General features: G+C 49.0%; 1 protein-coding gene across 1 annotated transcript; it reads left to right on the forward strand.

The window, feature by feature from the left end:
* Positions 1-7913: 7913 nt before the first annotated feature.
* LOC117876350 lies at positions 7914-22896 on the forward strand. Its single transcript, XM_034768430.1, has 13 exons — positions 7914-8373; positions 9986-10162; positions 11538-11643; positions 13738-13860; positions 14414-14645; positions 15994-16017; positions 16952-17074; positions 18185-18372; positions 19353-19552; positions 19971-20062; positions 20497-20551; positions 21229-21326; positions 21508-22896. The coding sequence occupies exons 1-13, from the start codon at positions 8177-8179 to the stop codon at positions 21762-21764; spliced, it is 1872 nt and encodes a 623-aa protein (XP_034624321.1). The 5' UTR covers positions 7914-8176; the 3' UTR covers positions 21765-22896.
* The last annotated feature ends 102 nt before the right edge of the window (positions 22897-22998 follow it).

Below are 22998 nucleotides of genomic sequence, written 5' to 3' on the forward strand. Positions count from 1 at the left end.
TCCCCTTTAGCCAATAAGAGACTGTTTCCTTTCTAGGTAATTGGCAGCTGCTCCAAATAGTCCTTAGCTAAGGTGGCTGTACAGTAGATGGGAATCCCAGTGTTCAGTCCTGGCCTTCTGAAATAGAGACAGATCTTTCTTTTGAGGCTCAGTCCACTTCATCAGATTTGCCCCCTTCTTGCCTCCTTGATTAAGGACATGGTCCTTGCATATGGTGTGCAGTCCCAAACTGGTATATGTGCCAGTCTTATTACCTCATTGTGTCTATAGCCATGTTTGCTGCTGACTGCAGCAAAAGGGCCTTGACACATCTTCCTTCATTGCTGATATTTCACCAGAGTAGCTTGTATTTCCCATAAACACTACACAGCTGAAAGTGGAGAATATTTAATCTACAATAATTAAAGCTTCACAGCTTCCAGGATAAGTCACACTTTTCTTTGGTCTTTCATTTCCAAGTTATGTGAACATATTGGTGACCTTGTCACCCAGGTACTGAATGAAAATATATGGGTGACTGACTGAGAACCACTTATCTTTGGAATGGTCTGCAGTTGTCACTAATTGTTCTTAGTAAAGCCAGTAACTCAGCCTTTAGTCTTGTTAAGATACTTTAATCAAGTCTCTAGCAGAAAGCATATCCAGTTAGCAAGGAAAGGACGCTGTATAGCCAGTGGCTTACAGCAGTTATTTCCATTCAGTGTATGGCATCTTAAGCCCCAGTCAGATCAAAGGAATAACCTCCTCTCCCTGTCTCACTCCTCGCTAAGCTACAGCTTCCTTGGTACCTCTGCCCACAATACCTACTAGGCTTGTATCCTGCCCCGGTACCTATAGCTGAAGCAGTGTTGGGGAGACCTCCATTCTGATTGCAGACATGGGGAGCTGTGCCTCCTCAGTCTGAGACGAAAAGTGAATTCTGAAATGGATTCTAGTTTTGCAAGGCAGTTAGTAACCTAAAAATATTCACTTTTGAGGAAAGTTCCTAACTTGTTTCCATGGAGTGATGCTTTTGTGTGTGTTCCTCTCCTAGTTTGTGGCTAGAAAAAACTAAAACCTCACCAGAGGGGAAAAAAAATTATATTTGGCGAAGTGTTTGTCTTTCCTCCTGTGTGTTTTTGTGACTGAATGTGAAATTAATTACTGTTTTTTGTATGTTCACCTGTATTATGAATGTTATACACACCTGGGCGAGTTTGCATAGTAGTTTCTATGGCACATTCAGCAAGGGAGAGTATGGACAAACATAGCTTTTTGTGCAGGTCATACATAAAAAACAACTCTTGTACTTAAATTTACAACAGTGGAGACTTAAAATCCCTAGCACAGGGGTCGGCAACCTTTCAGAAGTGATGTGCCGAGTTTTCATTTATTCACTCTAATTGAAGGTTTCATGTGCCAGTAATACATTTTAATGTTTTTAGAAGGTCTCTTTCTATAAGTTTATAATATATAACTAAACTATTGTTGTATGTAAAGTAAATAAGTTTTTTAAAATGTTTAAGAAGCTTCATTTAAAATTAAATTAAAATGCAGAGCTCCCCAGACCGGTGGCCAGGACCCAGGCAGTGTGAGTGCCACTGAAAATCGGCTCGCGTGCCGCCTTTGGCACGTGTGCCATAGGTTGCCTACCCCTGCCCTAGCAGATTGTAACAATGTCAAAGGAAGTCATAAATTACCCACAACTCCCTCTTCCCTTCTCCATTGCGCAAGAGTATTGAGAGCAGTAGAAATCCAGGTAGTGTGTATTGCATTTAGGTCACAGAATTAAAACTCTTGGGGCCTGTTTAAACTGAAGTCATTGGCAAAATTTCATTGACTTCAATGGCAGCAGGAGTAGGCCCTTGGTTTTCAGACTACTTGGAGGCCTGTGATCTGGACCCTTCTGAAGGGTTATTTGTAGGGTTTTTTGTGCCACTTCTAGGGCAGACACTTTAATATTCGGGGCCTGTTAAATAACTTTGTGGCATCATGTTAAGTCTCTTTTGAAATGTTAGAGCTGGGATGAAAATGCACATTCAGACCTTGAGAGAGAAAATTTAGATGTCTGTTTTTAGCTTTTTATGTGGGAGTTTCTTAGGACTTTGTCTATTCTAGAAACTAGAGAACTTCCTGGCCAAGGGTGGGTGTGTGTGTGTGTGTGTGTGTGTGTGTACGCGTGCCTCCAGTGGGTAAGTGTACAGAAACAGTCTGTGTGGCTGGACTTGTGGAGCTGGGTAGGAGATAAGTGGGGGAGCCATGTTACCTGTCCAGTGGCTGTGCCTTGGTGGCTCTGGAGCAGGAAGGAGCTCATTAGATAGCTTTTCAGGGTGGGGTTTTGGGAGGGATCTCTATTCTAGTACGCTTGCATCCCAGTTGGATTTTTTTCTTTTTTCTCCTCTCTTCTCCCCCCCCCCCAAAGCCATTCCCTAAGGATTTATCACATGGTGCCTTGAAACAAGAGGGAGTGAAACCAGAGCCACAGACTTTATTTACTTTCCTCAGATCCTTAATTGCAAGGGTTTCCTCCCCCTCACTTTTCCATCTACCTTCCAAATAGCACACCTAGAAGTCAGGCTGGTGATCCCTTATAGCCTGTCAGTTTCAGGGTAACTGCACCTGTATCCACCCCCCCCACTGTGCTCCACCCCAGGAGTGCCCAATCAGGTCTCCAGCTGTCACCTGTCTCTGGGCAAGGACTCTTGTCCCACTCCCTTTTCACTGGAGGTTTTAAGGCTGCACATGTCCTTGCCTTACACTGTGATATCCCCAGTAAACCAGTCTGCCTAACAGCCAGTGCCTGTGTTGCTTTCTCTCTGTGGGCTATGAACAGTGCATTGCCAGCAGTTATGAGTTACCACACAGCTCTTTCTAAGCAAGCACCTTTTTTAAGCTAAAAGCATTACAGAGCAAACCTATAAAAACAATAAATTCCTATTCACATGCTAAAAGCTTATCAGAGGTTACTCTGATCAGTCCTAGGGGGCCCTAATAGGCCAAAGTCTTTCCAACCTTCCACAAGGATTGGGGCTTCCCTCAGATATAAGGGAAGGATCCTGTTTGCAGGATCAGAAAGGAGGGCTGAGTTGGTTTAAACCCAGCTGTTTTATATCAAAAGTCCTTTCTTTGTCTGTCTCCCAGTTTGAACCAGTAAGTGTGCAAGCCTCCCCAGGGGTGGTATCTCTTTGCAGGTGTTTACAATCTAAGTCAGGGGTTGGCAACCTTTCAGAAGTGATGTGCCGAGTTTTCATTTATTCACTCTAATTTAAGGTTTCACGTGCCAGTAATACATTTTAATGTTTTTAGACGGTCTCTTTCTATAAGTCTATAATATATAACTAAACTATTGTATGTAAAGTAAATAAGGTTTTAAAAATGTTTAAGAAGCTTCATTTAAAATTAAATTAAAATGCAGAGCCCCCTGGACCAGTGGCCAGGACCCAGGCAGTGTGAGTGCCACTGAAAATCAGCTCACATGACGCCTTTGGCACGCGTGCCACAGGTTGCCTACCCCTGACCTAAGTGATTTATCTTAATCACCCCCACTGTTTTTGGTTCCTCAAGGAGCTGTGATGATCTCCCACCAGAAGTTTCATATAATCCCTGGCCCACAGTGATATATAAACTTAAAACAATATGGTCCCCAAAGATATTGCATGTGGTTGCAATATCTGTCACCCTGTTCCTGGCAGATTAAAACTGCCTTAACTGAGACCTTCTCACCAAGGAGCTGAGGATTACAACTGAAAGCCTGAGCTCTCTGGCATCACAGGGCCTTTGCCTTCAAAAGGTGTCTTTGCTACTAGTGGGCATGCATACAGGAATGCCTCAGTGTTATTTTTTCTTGAGGGAGCTGTAGAGGCATGGATGCCAAGGCAGTTACAATGAAGAGGACTTGTGACCATGCTAACCGAACACAAAAATAGCAGATCTTGTGGCCATTCAGCCCTCCCCTAGTGGAGTTTGTGAATCCAGAGTTGGAGTTGATATGTGCTGCTGTGTACTATGGAACTAGATGAAGGATCAAAGCTGCAAAAATCTCTAAATTGTAGATGACTTGTTCTCCTTTCCCATACTTGGTAGAACCATGGGAGCAGTGCATTGTTAGGCATATCCATATTAAGAGGGCATGCAGATCGAATAGGGAGAGTCATTGAAATTGTACCATGGTAAATTTAGAATTGGCCTCATTGACAAGAATTTAGCAAGATTCAAAGAGTGATGGGACACTTATGGATAACAAGAATGTCCAGGATTATTGCAATAAATACTACATTTAAAATGAAGTTCTAGAAGAGATCAAACACCACACGCTTCAGGGCTCAAATCAATCTGTTACTATCTGGAGTTGGGAGGAGACTTCCTAAAGGGACAGGCTATCCCCTTGTTTGCCTACTAAGAAGTTTCTTGCACCTTCCTCTGAAGTATCTGGTGTGGGCTGCGGCTGGAGACAGGATACCATGTGAGAAGGTCTGATCCAGTATGACAATTCCATATATTCTGGTCTCCTAATTACCTGTGACTTCTGGAAGTATCAGCTGAAGAAATGTGTACTTCCTCTCCTTTCGGACAGTGTAAGACTCTGTGATTCATATGGAATAAGAATCTGATTTGTGACTGGCTAGAATGGATGATAGGTTCAGTCCTTTGGGCAAAAGTGAGATTCACAAATTGAGATGTTAGATGCCAGCCATCATGCCAGGAGCTAATGAGGCATTGCCAAGTCACCACTTTGAATTTTAGTTACTTTTGAAAACTTTCAGTGGTTGAAGGCAACCTCCAAGAGGCCTCTAAGGTACCCTCATGACAGCAGTCTACAAGATGGAAAGGCCAGTCCCCACCTCATTGCAACATGCCCCTCAGTAGCCTTTCAGTGGGGAATGTCTTGTAGTTGGACACACCTTAAAGGTTTATTTTCTTGATCTGTGGGTTTTTTTCATCAGTCCTCATCTGTGTTATGTGAAATGTTTTTTAATGTACTGTAGTTTCAAACCGAGTCAAGTTCTCTGCACCAAACTGCTGCTCTTTGTCCTTCCAAGGGATTGTTTTTAAATATCAAAAGGATACTTTACCAAAATGTGGCACTGAATGTTTTGCTCTATGGCCCAAAGAAAGTCTATATTTCTAGTGTGCTTGCATTTCCTTCTAGAGCTCAGTTAGCGTGTTTATATTCAGTATGGTGTGGCTGTTTTGTGACATGTATTGTTTGAATTCCGAACTATTTAAATAAACTTTTCACTATGCAACCACAACTTCTGTCTTCTGTTAAGGTGAGTGGGTGCTTCAGAGCTAAAACTCGGACTTCAAGCTTTCAACAAAAAAATCTGAGCTGAACTTGTTTTTGAATAGCAAAGCAGAGAGGAATATTCATAGTGAACTTTGCAGCAGTGCCAGACTTCAGCAGTTGGCAACTAGGGATGTTCTCCTTACTTGTCTTAGCTGGCATAAGCAGGGCACTGCTGTTGGGAAGCTCCCAATCCTTGGAGCTCCTCTGGTTTTGGGCACTGGTCAGATGCTTCTTTAAGAAGTTCATCGTTCTGTTTTAAGATGGTGCTGTGAGAGGACTTGTAGTTAGGTGTCTTACCTCTTTTGACAGTGACTTCTTACGACCTGGTGCAAGCAGGATATTCCTCAACTTTGAAGGATATGGGTGAATTAGTTTCTGAACTTTTGTGCTTAAGCTTGGTTGTTCCCCCACCCCTTAATACAATGGAGATTGCAATATAGTTCCCTCTCCAGCATGACTCCATTCCTCTGATCTCCAACAGACTGGTAAGCGGCTTGCCAAAACCATGCAACGTGGAGTCACTCTTGCCTATGTTTGGTCCAGCACAACACTCTGTTCCTTGAGTTGCAAATAAAGCTGGTTTATATGTGATGCTGGGGAATCAAAATATCTACAAAGCCTAATATAGGTGGTGGAGTGAGGCCAGGGGCTACATATTTCATCCAAACTATTTTTGTCCAGATGGTGTCAACGCCTTGTTGGGATTTTCTTGCCCTTCAAATGAATGTGATTTTTAGCAGCAGCAGCAGAGCATGCTTGCAGGGCTGGAGTCAGAGGGCAGGAGTACAGAGGCTTTTAAAAATTAATCAACCCCCCTATTCCACAAGTTAGAGCAGGCAGAGCTGCCTCCTTGTGATGGTATCTGTACTGTAACCCTTAGCAGGAGAGGGGAGGGCTAAGGGACAGTTAGTCTCCATTTCATCACCTTTAGAATTGTTGGAGGGAGAGAGTGTTTTTTTTCCAATTGAGAGACTAATTAAATTGTCCAGAAGCCATGTTTTCCTTCTCAGCCACTGTGGCTAGGGGGCTGTAAGGAGATGCACTAGGCCAATCTGAAGGCTGTATTTAAATAGCCCCAAGGAGCAGGCTGTTTGTAAAGAACAGCTGCTAGATAAAATAAAAAGCAGAAACACAGCTACACTACCTGTGTGTGACCTTCTGTACCCTTCACCATTTATGCAGCATTGGGTGCTTTTAGGGAGTTCAGAATGGAGTGACTAGTGCAAATGTTAGGGCTCCTTTCACAATGTCCATGTGGCTCCAGTTTGTATTTTTTCCTTTCTGTTTGCTCTGAGTATTGTGAATGAATAGATGGGCAAAAGCATACAGGGTAGTGGTAAATGTAAAAGATATTTTCACAAAGCACATTCTGAATTTATTCACACTGGAAACCTAATTCTAAGAGTTGTGCTCATCCAGTCATGGAAGAGGGGGAAAAAAAGTCATGTGCTCTGGGCCAAACTACCCACTGAAAACCCACAGTGACATATCTGCACCCTCATAATTCTGTTCCCGTTCTTGAATAATTTCAAATGGCAGAGGAGGAAAACTGGCTTGTGGACAACTCTAACAGAAATAGGCATGAAACTTACCCCATGAGTTAATTGCTCAGCTGTGTGGCTCTTACACTGACTGTACCACAAACACTTTCCTAACCATAACTCTTGGACACATAGAGGGGGAGCCAGGAAGGGACATAGCCATTGCAGTGCTGAGCATCACAGCACCAGCTTTTAGAAAACCATAGGAACAATCCTGAGATTCAAAGCCTGAATTAAGCACCAATGCTCCCTATACAATGAATGGGGAGAGATAGGTACCTAAGAATGCAATCCACAAAAGCCAGCATACTAGATGGGAGTCTGCCTAAACTAGCCAATAGGAGATGCCAACCTAACCCATGTGTCCTAAACCTGTTCCCTCTCAGAATTTGGTACTAGCTCTGTTTAGCAGACAACAAATGGAGCTGCCTGGATTCAGACAACTTAAGTGCCTAAGTGTTTCTTATGGGAATGAGTTCAGCAGCTCCCTTGCTCAACACACAACAGCTGGAGGAGGAGATGGGTGCCCTAACCACTGAAGCAGAGTAATTCATCCCCCCCCGCCCTCCCGCTGACTGGAAAGGGATGGGTTTGGAACGCTGGGCTGTGAGGATCCTTCTCTCTTGCATTAGTCTGAATCTGTCTGAACTCAGGCTATTAATTTATTGGCTTCTGCTGATTTTACTGCTAAGGTCCTTGGTTGTTCTGTCTCTCTATCCACCCTGCCCCAAATTGCACGTAAAACTGTGGTCTATGCTTGGAAACCTGCTACCTTTGACTGGGTGTCAGCCATAATTCTCTTCTGGTACCCCTTCAACCTGGTTCACAGACAAAGGGCTCAAGCCCTGCCAAAACTAGATTCTGCTGTGCCCTAAGCCCCGGATCCATGGCACTGATTTCTGCAGTGCTCTGATTACCAAGGGGGACTGGCCAGTCTCTGCTGTAACTGGGGCTGGACTTGCTTGCTGCCACCCACCTCTACCACTGCCATGACCACTTTACATGGGTGTGGTCTAAACTGGGTTTAATAGCTGATGTTCAGCCTAATGACAGGACCAACGGGTGTGCCCCCTTCACAACTGGGGAGTGGTGGAAGCGGTGGTGTGGGTGGGGTTGTCTGGGGAGCTGTGGAGGGAGGTGGATTGAAGTCAGGACCATCTACAAGAATGAATACACGAAAAGAGGGAAAAAACGGGGCCTGGGTGAAGGGGTCTGTTCCCCACCCCCGCCCAGTTATAGGGGTACTCCCAGTTCCTGCCAGCCCCAGGATCGGGGGCCTTTGGGGGTCCCTAGGTGCGGCTGTCCTGTGCCCCTTCCTCTCCGAGCTGAGTATAAAGCCCTAGGCTTCCCTCTACCTGCTCCTCTGGCCATGTTGCTTTCCAGACCCAGCCTCCCGGCCTCAGGCAGCGGGCGGTCTCCGCACCGCCGATGGAGCTGGGCTGCCGGGAGCCTTGGACAGTGGGATGCGCCGGCCGAGACGCCCCGGAGTGTGGCTCCGGCTCCAGGCACCAGCCTCCACTTCTACGTGCTCTGGTCGCTGCAGGAGCCGCCCCGGCAGCTCAGCAGGTGAGCGAGATCCGCGCCGGGAGGGACCCGGGGACGAGCTGAACGGGTCATCGTTGTAGGCCCGGCCCCACCGGCTCTCTCGAGTGCCACGTGGGCTTTCCCGGAGGCTCGGCCTGCGCGGAGCGGCGGGGATCCCGGCCTGGGCTCCGAGTGCGCTCAGCCCGCACAGCTCAGGGTCCTCAGCTCTGGCAATTCCCCGCTTCGCCTGCGGGCGACGCCACTGCTGGCACCCATCCCGCAGCTGTGCCGCTGCCCCCGAGTCCTGACCTGCGGCCCCAGTGTGTGAACCCCGCTGGACAGACACCCCCTGCCCCGCCAGCCCTTAGGTCACGAGGCTGTGCCAAACAGTGGGGAGTAAAATAAACGCAGCTCCCTAATACCCGGCCTTCCTCTCTGTAGAAGCGGTAGGTGGCTTTTACGCAGGACTTCCTACACTCAAAGTGCTGTGCCGGAATCAGCCCAGGACGGCTGACTGGCGCTGTAATAGCTTGGTGTGTCTGATTAGAGACAGCCTTTGCTGTCCCCCTGGATTGTGGGCCCCTTGCAGGTGACAGGTATGTCAGTGATCTGGTACTGAGTGCCACAGTTTATTTATGTGGCTGCTGTGTCCAGAGGCCCTAGTCAGGATTAGGGACCAACCATGGTCCCTTCTCTAAGGAGCTTGTACATATTTAATCAGTTTGAAATGTGTTGCCTTTCAATTTAATTAAATTATGATGATTGTTTATTTGTATTACTGTGGTGCCTAGGAGCCGCAGTGGACCAGGGCACCACTGTGCTAGGTGCTGTACAAACACAGAGCAGTAAGGCTATGTTTACACTACCACTTATGACAGCAAAACTTATGTCGCTCAGGGGTGTGAATATTCCACCCCCCAAGCGACCTACATTACGCCAGCATAAGCGCTAGTGTGCACAGTGCTGTGTCGGTGGGAGAGCTTCTCTCCTGTCGTCATAGAGCAGATACATGAGAGATCCTACAGCAGTGCAGCTACATCGGTACAGCTGTGTTGCTGTAAGGTATCTAATGTAGACATAGCCTTAGACCAGAGGTTCTCAAACTGGGGTGTGTGGAATGTATTCTGGATGGGGGAGAGAAGCCTTAGGAAAAAAAACCCTTCCTGCACACAGTCAGAGCTGGGTAACCAGAGAGCGGTGGCTGTTGGCCAGACGGTGGTATGGTACCCTTACTTCATACCACTGAGCAACATAAGTTTTGCCAACGTAAATGGTAGTGTAGACATGGCCTAAGACAAGAGACAACAGTTGGATATAGATAAGGGAGTACAAGGACCCAGTGAAACGATACCGATCAGCATGATTGGCAGTGGTCTGTGCACACCAGCTGCCCATCCATTTTCAAATTGATTGAATACCCTTTGTCCTTATATTACGATGAGAAAGGGTAATAGAAGCATCTAATTTGCCCTCTCAAGCCCATTCATTATTTTCTGTAGGTTAATCACATCCCCATTTATTCATCTCCTCTATAAACTAAATAGTCTTAATTCTTTCAGTCTCTACTCATATGGACGTCTGCCCAGGCCTCTCCTTGTTTTCATTTGGGCTTCCTGTATTTCTGCTACACCGTTTTTTTTGTTGTCTCTTCAAGCAAATCCAGCCGGATGTGTTATCAGATTCAGCTGCCTCTGCCGTTGCCAAAACAACTTGTAATCTTTGGCTTGGGTGACTGGAATCGTTATTCCCAAAACACAAGCATCACTGTGGAGGTGCTGGTGAATCCAGATGTCAAGCCACAAAGGATTGGCAAATTGGGGTCTGATGTGAGGTAAATGTTGGGGCTTGGATAGGCACTGATATGCTGCCAATGGTTTAACAGGGGGCTCCTTGAAAAATGCTCCACATCAAGGGCTGACAGAAGTGACATTTCCTGGGTACGTAACACCGGTCTCTTCCCATCACCTCCCAATTCTGTCAGCCCTTCCACCCCCACTCCTCTGTCAACCCATGCTAACCCATCCCAGCCCTTCCAGGAGGTTCTTGTGATTGTTCCTTACACCGGTGACAGCAGAGAGAGGTGGGCCCCTATGGTCCCTGGCTGAGGGGTGCTTTGTCGTATGGGGAGTGGATCCCTTCTGGTGGGTGCTGGTGGATGGTTGGGGACTAGGTCCCCTTTGTTATTTGAGGTAAATCTGCGCTGATTGCTGGCAGATGTTTCGTCTGGTGTGGGGGGGCAGGTCTTCCTCAGCTAATAAGGGAATAGAGGATGTGGAGGGAGTGGGTCCCTCCTAACTTATATGGGGAGTAGTGGGAATAGGGCTCCAGGTCTCTTTCCTGGGACCAGCTCTTAAAACTCTGGGCTAGGGCTGAGCACTAGCAGGTCGACCCCAGTGGGAAAATGTGCTGCAGCACACTCAGTCAGTGCAGCAGCTGCTTGGTCCCCTCTTCTTCCTTGTGGTGGCCAGCTTTGGGGTGAACGGGTCTGACATGGTGCAGGACCCATGGGGGATACAGGCATGAAGCTCCCCTTACAGCAACTGTTGTAGCAGTGGGGAGCATAGATGTAGCGTGGCAGCTGCCAGCAGAAAGCACCCAGCCAGCTCTGTGCTAGCACAGAAAGTGTTGAACATTTTTGCAGGCAGAGCTGATGCGTAGGTAGAGAGAACCTGACAAGTTTTTATTTTTTGGCCATCTTTCCCCTCTCAAAAATTGTAACCAGTTCTTTTGTCTGCTCTGATCAGTCCCCTATGGCAGATAGGGCCTGATGATTGTGGGTAGGAGAGTGTGGTCATAGTCAAGGAAACGTCCCAAACTGAACATAAAAAGTGTTTGGGCTCTTATGGAAAAGGCCTGTAGAATAGAACTGCATAGTTTTTCTGACCATCCTATAGAACTTAAGTTAGGAACTTAAGATGGGTGGGAGAGAATTTGGAAGGGCACCCCAGCTCACCTTTCCCCCCCTTATTGGTGTGGCAGTCCCTGTCCCCCTCCCCCCCCCAGCTCAGCCCTTCTCCCCCATGTTGTTACTAGGATGAAAAAGAATCCTTGCAGCCAAGGGATCTGGAAGGAACAGAAGGTGGGGGAGAGCTCCCTCCCAGGCCTGGGAGCACTGAATTCTATGGAACATTAGCACTGGTAAGGGAGCAGGATGTCTCCCCTGGGCAGCGTCCACTGTGAGCTGAGATTCCATGGTCTTTGCACAGGTCCCTTGTGTGGGAAGGTGACTGGAGGGTGGATGTTCTGATGGCTTCATTGAAACAAATGGACTGTGGCAACCCTGTTAAACTTCTCCTGACTGTCAATGGGGAGGTAAGAAAGCAGTTCCTTACATATCCTGTTCTTCCTATTGTGGATGCTAGTTATGGCCTGCAACACCCCCTGCTATTCCAGTGCTTCGTCTCCTCCCACAGATCTGCTAATGCACCTCAGGCCTGACCCAAAGCCCTGCTGTTCCAGGCCTATGTTATATGCACAGGTCTACCAATGCACCTTTGACTTTTAAATGCCACAGGATACTAATAGGTAACGGATGTTTCAATTCCATTCTGCCCCCAGTTCTTGGTATCCAGGCAGTTGGTTGCCCATGTGTTGAAATCACTGGATCAAGTGCCCCTGAGATGGCTCCTCTCTTTCTTCCTATTGACCTCCTTTGTAAAGTGCTTGGAGGTCTATGGATGAAAAGCTTTATAAAGCTAGGTATTATTATTGATAAGAGGCTGGAAAGTTCCTGATTGCAGCACTCCAGAATAAGGCTCCGATCCATGGGCTGAGTTAAGACTCCTTGTCTGTCTGTCCATCTGAGCATCCATGTAGCTTTCCACTCTCTTAGTCCTGCAGATTCTGAGGCCTATGGCATTGCTGTCAAGGTTGGGAATGATGACCTAGGGATCTGGCATGTTCATATTTGCAACCTTTCGGAGCCAGCACCTGTATTGGTTCCAGGGTCTCACTGCTGGCTGACTCTGAGGATTCCTGCCTTGTTTCACTTCCCTGGGGCTGTTACATTGTTTGTAGCTATCACAGCACTGGGTGCTCTGCTTAATTCCCAGCAATAGCACTGTGATGGTTCCCCCTAGAATTGCCTAGCCCCATGGGAAAGAAAGAGAAGCAAAGAAGCTGCATGTGAATGAGCATCCACTATAGTAAATACCTCTGGGGTGAGAAACGCCTTCATCACCACCAGTCCAAGTTCCAAAAACTGGCTAACTGCTAGATCTCAAAATGTGATTGTAAATTGGGAATCATTGTTGAGCAGCTGTGTTTCCAACGGGGTCCCACGGGACTCCGTGCTTGGCCCTACACTATTTAACATTGTTATCAACAACCTGGAAGAAAACATAAAATCATCACTAATAGAGTTTGCAGATGACACAGAAACTGGGGGAGTGGTAAATAATGCAGAGGACAGGTCACTGTTTCAAAGCAATTTGGATCACTTGGGAAATTGGGTGCAAGCAAACACTGTGTTTTAATACAGCTAAATGGAAATGTATACATCTAGCAACAAAGAACACAGGCCATACTTACAAGATGGGAGACTCTAGCTTGGGAAGCAGCGACTCTGAAAAAGATTTTGGGGTCATGGTGGATAATCCGCTGAACATGAGCTCCCAGTGTGATGTTGTGTCAAAAGAACCAGTGCAATCCTGGGTTGCATAAATGAGGGAATGTCAGCTAGGAGAAGCAATTATTTTATCTCTGTATTTGGCACTGGTGCAGCCACTGCTGCAATACTGTGTCCAGTTCTGCTGTCCACAGTTCAAGCAGGATGGTGATACATTGGAGAAGGTTCCGCCACGAGAATGAGTAAAGGAGTTGAAAACGTGCATTATAGTGATAGACTCAAGGACCTCAATCTATTTTGCTTAACAAAGAGAAGGTTAAGGGGGTAACTTGATTACAAGCTAGAAGTATCTATGTGGGGAACAAACATTTAATAATGGGCTTTTCAATCTAGCAGAGAAAGGTATCGTACAATCCAATGGCTGGAAGTTTAACCTAGACAAATTCAGACCAGAAATAAGATGTACATTTTTGACTATCAGGGTAATTAACCTTTGGAACAATTTACCAAGGGTCATGTTGGGTTCTCCATCACTGGCAATTTTAAAATCAAGATTGAATGTTTTTCTAAAATATCTACTCTGGGAATTATTTTGGGGAAGTTTTATGGCCTGTGTTATACAGGAGGTCAGACTAGATGATTACACTGGGCCTTTCTGGCCTAGGAATCTTTAAGAGCTGGACACTGGGGCTTCTGGCCTGCAGTTGATCTCTCTCTTGTAATTTAGCTTTTACTCACTCTGTGAGTGAGGGAGACTAAGACACTGGTGTGTATGAAACATGGGGGCAGGCTGAGAATGTTGTTCTTATGCTGCTCTGTGGTCCCTGTCTGTCCCTTAGCTGCTCAAGGGCATCTACAACAGCACCCCCACTCGTCCGTTTCTGGCACCGGAGCCTACCCAGTCACCAGTCCTCCCAGAAGATCCCATGTCCCCCATTCAGGTCTCGGACGATACCACTGAGGTATGTGCACATTGGACACCTTAACTGTACTTTCCCACTCTCTCCCTTGCTCGTAGCTACTCGAGGCCAGTGAGCTCTATTTGCAGGTGAAGCCATTGGCACACTCTCCTAGCAGGGCCCTGCTGAACGGGTTAGTGAAGCTAAGGTCTGGTCTGTGCTGGAAAGATCAATGAATTGCAATGTTCCTCACTTGAGTCAAATGCACCTAGTGTCTACAGGTAAATGCTTCAGCTTGTCACTGTGCTGCTCTCCCACCTTCCAATAATGCCCCCATTCTTGCTCTGCCACTCTTCGGTTGGCAATCTGAAGATGGACTGCTTGCTGGGCATGCAGCAGGAGGAACAGCTGGTGGCTACATCAGCTTGGTTCCCTCACTAAAATTAGCCTCCACCACAGTAGTGGGCTAACTGTGGGGGTCCTGGCTCACCTGTCCCTTTGTCATCTCCAGCCATGGATGAAGCTGATCTAAAGAGCCAAGTGAGATATAGAATGGGCTTACTTTTTCTCCCAGAAGCCATAGGCAGCCGATTCTGCTGTGACTTCTGTTGGACAGGTTAAAGGTCAGAGTTTGGAGGTGACTGCCAGAGCACAAAGGACCAGAAGTAAGGATTTATCTCCACTGCCAAAAAAGCTGTTGATGCCCCTTGCCCCAGAGTCACCCACTGGCCAGAAGGCACCCAAGGAGGCCAGGAGGAAAATCCACAAGCCTAGTCCTCTCCAGCTAAAGAAGCCTAGGAAAGTCTTGTTTGAGCCCAGGGCATGTGGAGGGGAGCAGGATGCTGAAGGTAACTCTGGTTCCGTAAATGCAGAGTGAGATGCAGACATTAGGATGATAGCTTTCAGAGTGTCTATTCTGGGTCTTGCCTGCTTGACTCCCAGACCTGTGTGTGCTGCCTCTAGGGACAGTTGCCCAGTGTGTTCCTAAGCCCAGCCAAGAGGGTCCCTTGTGTCCCTCTCAGAACCCTGAGAATCACTCTCTGGTTCTGTCCTTGAACAAATGACTTGAGTGTGCAACCTCTGCCTGTTTGGTCAGAAATGGAACTCGGGGTCTCCTGAATGCTACTGCACTGCACCGTGTAATAGTTCACTGAGCTCTTCATCTGTAAGTGTCAAAGCACTTACAAATGAAGATAAATGTAATTATCCCCATTTATAGCTGAGGAAACTGAGGCACAGAGAGCATTACCCATTGTTATACAGTAGGTCAGTGACACAGCTGAACTGAGATCACCGGTGTCATGATCTCTAGTCCTGTACCCTGTCCATTGGGCCAGCCAGTCTCCCTTACCAGTACTATATCTCTTGGTCCATATCGGACACATCATTAATTGATGCCAAATGCAGAGCGTGCCAGGAGAGTATTTTTAAAAATGTTCTTGCATTGAACTCCCTTTGTATGTAACAGTCTGCAGGGAGTTGGCTGGCTCACAGGGACTGGGGAATTGGAAAAGGAACCTTTCTCCTTTAGAGCATTGGTTCCAATTCAACCCCAGCTTGGGACCAAAAGCTGTAAGCCTTTGAAGGCTATTTATTGTACGAAATGAGTTGTTGGGTCTTAGTCCCATTCCTAGTGAAACAAGTATCCCCATCCCCAAACCACTGTCACAATGGTTCCCCTTGTTGGCAGTTTGAGCAGAGAAGGAATCATGGAGCCTGATCTCCTGTCTCACCCTAGAGGGGTCCCCCCAGGGAGTGGGTGAAACACAGTGGCAGAGGGGGGCCCTGCTTTACTTGTACCTGTTCTGGGGATACAGATACCATCTATCTCCAGGGCTCTCTCGCACCTTTCACCAGCACTAATCTCACCTACTCTCCTATGCTGTTTGAGACCCAAGCCCCTGAACCTGGAGGTTTGCGCAGACAGGCGAAATGAGCTGGTGGTGACTCTTCACTCTCTGTGAGTCAGCCTGTCACCTTGATATGTGGCTCGATTGGAACCAGTGTGCTAGTTGTGAGAGGCACTGTATCCACTCCCATGGATCTCCATGTTCAGAAGTGTCATTTCCATGGCAGTGTGCCAGGGTAGGGAGAAGAGGCACTTGCACTGTATCACAGGATTGAGTAGCTTCTAGGAGGTGACTCCCCGCTGCTGCTTTCAGGGGACCATCATCTGTTTGTGTTTTCTCTCTGCAGACTTGGAGGTGAAGGAGTTGCAAGGTGAGAACCTGGTGCTCAGACCCTGGCCTGGCTTCTGAGCCACTTGGGGATATTGTTCCTTTCATGTTGTAGGCCTTGGAGTGAACATTCATGCTTGTCCCTTTAACTTCCTAAGCTTCAGGAACTGTGAGCAGACTATGAGTACTCTGCATGCCCTCATGGAGTTGCCCCCAAACTATACACCCTGGGCATTGTGAGAGGGACAGGAACTATCTCCAATCCCCCTTGCAGCCTCCCTGAAATCTGAACTGCCCCACTGGGTACTTGACCAAAGGGGGTGGGTAAAATGATGCATAGACTTGACCAAACTTTTTCCAGCTTCCCCGCCAGTTAGTATGGGGGCCTGGTGGTGAGGGAAGAACCTTGGAAGGGAAAGAAGGAAATGGAAGAAGGGAAGAAGCTTCCCTAAAGAACTAGCTGGAGGAAACCCTGGCCTCTCATCCCCCACATGCTCTAGGAGCTGGCAGTCCCCTAGTCCCCAGACTCTCCCAATACCCTTAAATGTAGGAGAAAAGAACTGGACCTGTGCACAGCTGAGGCTCCTTTCTGGCATGGATGCTCAAAGGGATCAAAATGTCCCCCATCTGTTTGTCATGAAGTGCAGGAAGCATGATCCTGCAGCTAGCCAGACTCCCCACTGCTGACTTCCTGTGTTACTGAGAATGGGGCGGGAAAACCCCATGATTATTCCCTAAAGCCAACAAGAAAATCCCCATGCCCAAGGGGCCCTGGCCTCCAGATCACTTGGGTGTAGGTATGTAGTGCTTCTTGCCCTGCCATCTGTCCTTGGGGCTTCAGGGCCTCAGGCTTCCACCTTCCCATGAGAGTCCAGGCCCCTGCCTCCTCACTTTGCCTTCTCCATGGAAGAAAGAAGACCCTGAGGCCCCCATATCTGGTCCAGTGACACAGTTCGGTTTGGTCTCTCCTTCTCCAGTCTGTCCGAGCCCACGATGGAGTCACGCCATGTGCCTCAGTGACCCAGAAACAGCCATTTTGATTGGTGGAGAGGGAGCCAATCAACAGCCTTGCAAGGATGCTCTCTGGAAACTAGAGATTGGTGAGAAGTTTGGGGCTAGGCAGGGGAAGGCAGAGGCAGGGCCGGCTCCAGGCACCAGCCTGGCAAGCAGGTGCTTGGGGCGGCCGCTCCGGAGAGGGGCGGCACGTCCAGGTATTTGGCAGCAATTCAGCGGACAGTCCCTCACTCCCCCTGGGAGCAAAGGACCTCCCGCCGAATTGCGATCGCGGCTTTTTTTTTTTTTTTTGGCTGCTTGGGGCGGCCAAAACCCTGGAGCCGGCCCTGGGCAGAGGTCCCTAGGGGTGGAAGGCATTTCTGGGCGAAGCAGGAGCTGAGTGCATTGAGTCTGCTCCGAGCCAGGCAGATGAAGCATTCCACCCATGCCAATGCCATTCTGTGCCGAACCCTCCACAGGGAGGGCTGTATTATTCTGCATGGATAGGCTGAAAGCCACTGTCTCCTTCTGCTGGGATGAGAATGTGGGAGTGTGCCCCCGTGGCACCTCTGCTCACCCTGCTATGGGCAGCTATTTCTCCATTTTTCTCTCTTGCTCAGCTTCCTCCTTGTTCCTGTTTTATCCTTTTTACATGTTCTTTGCTGATTCCTCTTCCTCCCCGCTCCTTTCTGGTAGCGCCATTTCCCCCTCTTCGTCCCTCCACTCACCAGAAGGCTGCATGCTGCTGAGGCTGGGGGCCATCCATTGGTGCTACCCAATGCTGAGGCCAGTGCCATAGGCCGCAGCCTGAACCTGCAATCCTGCATGTGTGAGTTGCTCCTGCTGTTGGCTGTTAGGACTAGGAGCGTCAGTGGAAGCAAGGAGGGGGAAACGGGTGGCTTTCAAGGAGCAGAGGCTGCGGCACACTTTGCAGTGTCTGAGGGGTTTGTGGGGTGAACCCAGGGTCCTGCCGCTTTCCACACACGCAGATCTTCTTTTCCACCCAGCTATTCCCCAGCTATATGTTGCCCCCACGCCCTCCACCTCCAACCCCAGAAACAGTGCTGTAAGCCCTTCCCTCTGGCACTGAGTCAAGAGTTGGGAGGAATGATGGGAGCAGGGTCCTGACCAAAGGCTGATAGGGGATAGGGCTTTTGAGGTGTGGGGAGTGAAGGGAGGGTCTCTGCCCCCTCACTAGTATGGCGTTACTCCGACAGACAATGATTTCTGGTTCCCCGTGGATCTGCCACCACTGGGTTCTGTGCCACCCTGCTCACGTGGTCACACCGCCACCTACGACCTGGACACCAAACGCATCTATGTCTTTGGGGGCATGAAGGAGGGCAAGCCCTACAGCACCATCTACATCCTGGACACAACCTCCTGGAAGTGGCTTCATGTGGCTGTGAGTAGTGGAGCTTCTGCAGGAAAGAGACAAAGCATGGGGGGAGGGAAGGAGAGGAGAGGGGAGGGGAGGGGGAGAAGTGTGTTTCTGTCAGGGACCAGCTGGGAACCCAAGAGCAATGTGCCCATGTCCTTGCTCTTGTGCTTGCTCTTTGGGCCCTGGCCCAGTGTCAGGCACTGTGTGTTGGTTCTCATTTCATGGTCAGTGGAAGGGATGTGATCAGGGTCATCGATAGGAGCCTTCAGGAGGGCAAAGGGGAAGTGGGCTGTTCTGGGTTCTAATCCTCCCCTTGCTTTGTCCCTTGGGGTGAGCCAAGTTAGACCCAGCCAGGAAAACTTGGTTAAAAAGCTTGAAGCTCACTGGAAACCAGATAGTGCATCCAGTGTGAGTGAGGTTGGAGGCAGAATGGATTGACACTAGATGCTGTATCTGAGCCAAGCTACATGGGAGAATAGCACACAAATTGCAGGGGGAAATGGTCCCCCATTTGTGGGGGGCTAGTGGAAACCTGGTCAGGGCACCAAGATAATGATTTGACTTTCTTGGTTCAGAGGCCCTCATCTTGTGCTTTCCCCCTTCCCTCTTTGTTTCCTGGAGAGAAACTTTCCCAGCTGGTGATCCTCTGCACCTTCCTCCCTTCCCTGTCTGGGCAGCACTAAAGCACAAGGAAAGACAGAGGGCTGAGAATGGCAAAGGTGGGATTAGCAGTGATTGGGGTGGAAGTGTTTCCAGAATGACCTCCTCTTCCTATTTGTGTTCAGAACCAATTGGGATCAGTGGGGTGATGACCTGTTCAGGTCAGAGAAAGGTGGGAGATAAACTGAGCAGATATTGTCCAGCCGCATCTTAGAGTTCTGGTCATGGAGCAGGTGGAGTGGCACCAGGACTCACTATACGCATGGCCAGCAGGGAGCTGACCCATGCCAACCTGTGCGCTTCATTTTCACACATGAAACATGACTGGAAACTTTCTTCCTCAGGCCAAGGGGAAGGTGCCAACACTGGCCTACCACAGCGCCACCATCTACCACAAGGAGCTTTTTATCTTTGGAGGGACTTTCCCCAAGATGGCATCCCTGGAGTCCAGAGCCTGCAGCAACACACTCTACGTCTTCAACCCTGAGTACAAGATTTGGTACCAGCCCATTGTGGAGGGAGAGAAGCCCTTACCTCGGCTCGGGTGAGACACCTTCATTTCAGCCCTCAAAGACAGAGGGAGGGAAGCACCAGCAGGTCCCATCTAGTTAATCTGCACACCTGAAGGGCAGGGCATGATTGTCCCCCAGTCACATCCCCAGGGCTGGTCCAGTCCTAGTTTTAAATGTCCCAAGCGAAGCAGCTCCCAGCCCTTCCCTGGGGGACTGTCCCATGTTGATGGGTTGTGCACTAGCAGGTGGTGCTCAGGTATTAGGCTCTCATGGCTGTGGGGAGCACAGAAGGGAGGAATGGCCATGTGTAAACTCAAGCTGCCCCAGCCCATAAGAGTGTAGCTGAGTTAATGGCTCTCCTGGAAGCCTGCTTTTGTGAAAAGAGACTGAACCCTCAATTCCAAGAGGTTCCAGAGGCTGCCTTGCTCACTCACCTCCCTCTCTCCCCAGCCATTCAGCCACTCTGCTGAGGAACAAGCTGGTGATCTTTGGGGGTCAGAGGACCCCTTTGTACCTGAATGATGTGCACATCTTGGATCTGGGTGAGAATAGGACATCGCCATCCTGTCAGGCTATACTGGGCAGCTGGGGTGGGAATCCAAGGGCTGCCTGCCTTAGGAAACATGATTGGGGGACAGGAGGTGAATGAGGGCCCTTATGTGATATGGGAGGGGGACAGCATGGCTCTGAGGTGTCTGGACCAGAGTAAGAGGATGGGAAGCTGTGGATGTAGGGAAGGCCCTGATGGGATGGGTAGGAGATGGTTTGGCCCAAGGCAGGGGGTAAGAAACATCAGGCACTGGTGATTGCAAGAAGCTGGGTAGCAGATTAAACCGGTTGCTGCTCTGATTTGATGCGGCAAACCCTATGTTCCCCACGTTCAGCACAGAGGTGTTTGTCTTGCAGTGGGGCTGGGCAGAGCTGCTAGGATTGCCATGCATTTGAAGTGTCTCCTGTTTTTTCCCCTGTGCTTCAGGTTACATGGAGTATGTGCCGGTCCCATTTCTTTCAGGACAGCCTTCTTCACGCTGGTAAGATCCTGCTGCAGGATCAAGAGGCCTCTCTCCCCGCCCCTGTATCTCACTTCATGGCTGGAACTGTGCTTCCTGCATGCTTGCAGGGCTACCACCCAGCACAACTCGCCCTCCCTGGTGCCTGGGCAGCAGCAGAGCCAAAGAAAGGGAGAAACCCTTATAAGGAGAATGCTCGGTTCCTGGAGGGAGGCCCTTGGGTACTTGCAAACATAAAACCCTCTGCCCTTCATTAGCACCTTTTGTCTGAGGTTCTCTGGTGCTTCTCAGACACACATTAAGCCTCTCAGCATCTGCAGAGATGAGTCACCATCTAAGGCACAGAGAGGAAAGTGACTTGCCCGGGGTTATGCAACAGTTCAGGGGCAGACCTGGGACTAGAACTCGGGAGTCCTGACTCCCATCTGCGACGTGAACCACTATCCCAGGCTTCCGCTCCTAGGTAAGTAGAGGCCCCAGGGTGACCAGACAGCAAGTGTCAAAAATCGGGACAGGGGGTGGGGGGTAATAGGAGCCTAGATAAGAAAAAGACCCAAAAATCGGGACTGTCCCTATAAAATCGGGACATCTGGTCACCCTAAGAGGCCCCCTAGGTGGTGTTTGGGGGAGAGGGGCAGGGAAGGTGGGTCCCCTACATGTTTTGCTCTGGTTATTGTTATGCTTTGCTCTGATTCTAGCTTCCATGCTGCAATGCCAGTGTCTGACCAGAAGGTCCTGATCAGTGGAGGCTGCAATGCCAAGGGAGCCCTGCAGGACGTATTCACTTTTCACCTTGGTGAGTAACTCCCCATCCCCTCCTCCGAGCTGCTGACTGACAAAGAATTGCTGAAGGTGGCTGTTGTGCTGCAGTGACAATGCACTTGCTGGTATTTCTGGCAGCCTTGTGTCCATCTGTCTGTTTCATCCCTGGCACAGAGGACAGCTTTGCCAGCAGCGATCGTTCCTTTCTATTGCAGACACCTTTGCATGGAGCACAGTGACACACAGTCACCTCTCCTTAGTGCCCCGGGCTGGCCACACGCTGCTCAACCTCACCTCTGCCCACCTGACAGATGTGGACAAGGAGAGCCAGAGCAAGCGCAACGTGTGCACGGTGCTGGTTTTTGGTGGCTCAGACTGTGCTGGGACCTTCTACAATAGCACAAGCAAGATCCAGCTGGACCTAGAGGAGACCAAGCCCAGGACAGCAGGGGTTCTGGGTCATGGTAAATAGAGACACATGGATAGAGAGTGGGTGGCAATAAATGAATCAAAGCAAAGAGGCGAACCAAGTCTCTGCATGTAGGTGAAATCTGCCCCACATTTGGAATGTCTCCCTGAAACCTGCGGTGACTTCTTGCCTATGTTGGGGCCCATGGACATGCAGCCTGAGGACTGGGCACAAATCTCCAGTCTCACACTTGCATGTGCCTCTGCTTTGACACCTAATTACCCTGGGAAGCCTGAACTAAATCTGCAGTGTCCTGTTAGAGGAATTGTCCCCATGGCTTTGGGCAGAACTAGTCTCTTGCTTTCCTCTTTTGCTGTATTTCACTTCTCTTCCCTGCCCCAAATCCCAGCTTCTGTTGGGCAGAAGTGAAGGTGACCTCATATATTCACTCTTAACTGGGTAAGGAGAGGGGGTTGCTGCAGGCTCTGAAGAGAGGGCTGTAAGGTGAGGATGTGAGTCGCCCACCAAAGCTGGCTGGATCTCAGCTGCAACTTGGCAGTTCCTTTCCAGGAATGGGGTTCTTCTGGCTTGGAATGAATGAGAATTCACCACCCAGAAATCTCCCCTTGGGAAGGAAGGGGGACAGTATTGCTAAAAAGTGAGTGACTGGCTTTCTACAAGTGGCTGAAAAGTGATGCTGTGTGATGTCTGGGTGTAAGTAGCATGCCATCTGGGGATGGGGAAGAGAACGTTGTCATCTTTGGCTAAGGGGGTAGCTGGCTGCTATGCCAGCAGTGAGGAGACTAGTTCTCCCAGGTTGCTGCGGGGTGAAGGGAAGACATATAGATCACCCAGCAGCCTGGGACAACTAATCTCCTTCATGCTGTCACTGCCGGCGTGGCAGGCATGGTGTAGCGTAGCTGTTGGTGGTTCCCTACAAGAGCAGAGACACCCGGGGTTGGGGTCTAACTCTCATTATGTTTACAGGAGGAGAGGGTGGGCCTGATCTTCCTTGCACTTACAACCATGTGAATTGGTATTTACTGAAGGCAATGGGGGTTACTGTAACTGTGGTGCGGGTGCTAGGACAATCAGGCCTAGTGTGTTAACGGCCTACTTTTACTCTGTGCGCTGAGTGGTTCTTTGATATTTTTCCATGGCTGGTGAAAGTGAGGCCCCCTCAAGCTGGCCTTGTCCCATAGGTACAACTCAATCTTGCTATGAACATTTCCTGTAAAGGGTATTGCCTTCACCCTCCACAATAAAAGAGCTAAGATATCTTCAGCAAGCCCATTCC

The sequence above is a fragment of the Trachemys scripta genome, chromosome 4 (genome assembly GCF_013100865.1).
Source record: "Trachemys scripta elegans isolate TJP31775 chromosome 4, CAS_Tse_1.0, whole genome shotgun sequence".
Classification (NCBI taxonomy): domain Eukaryota; kingdom Metazoa; phylum Chordata; order Testudines; family Emydidae; genus Trachemys; species Trachemys scripta.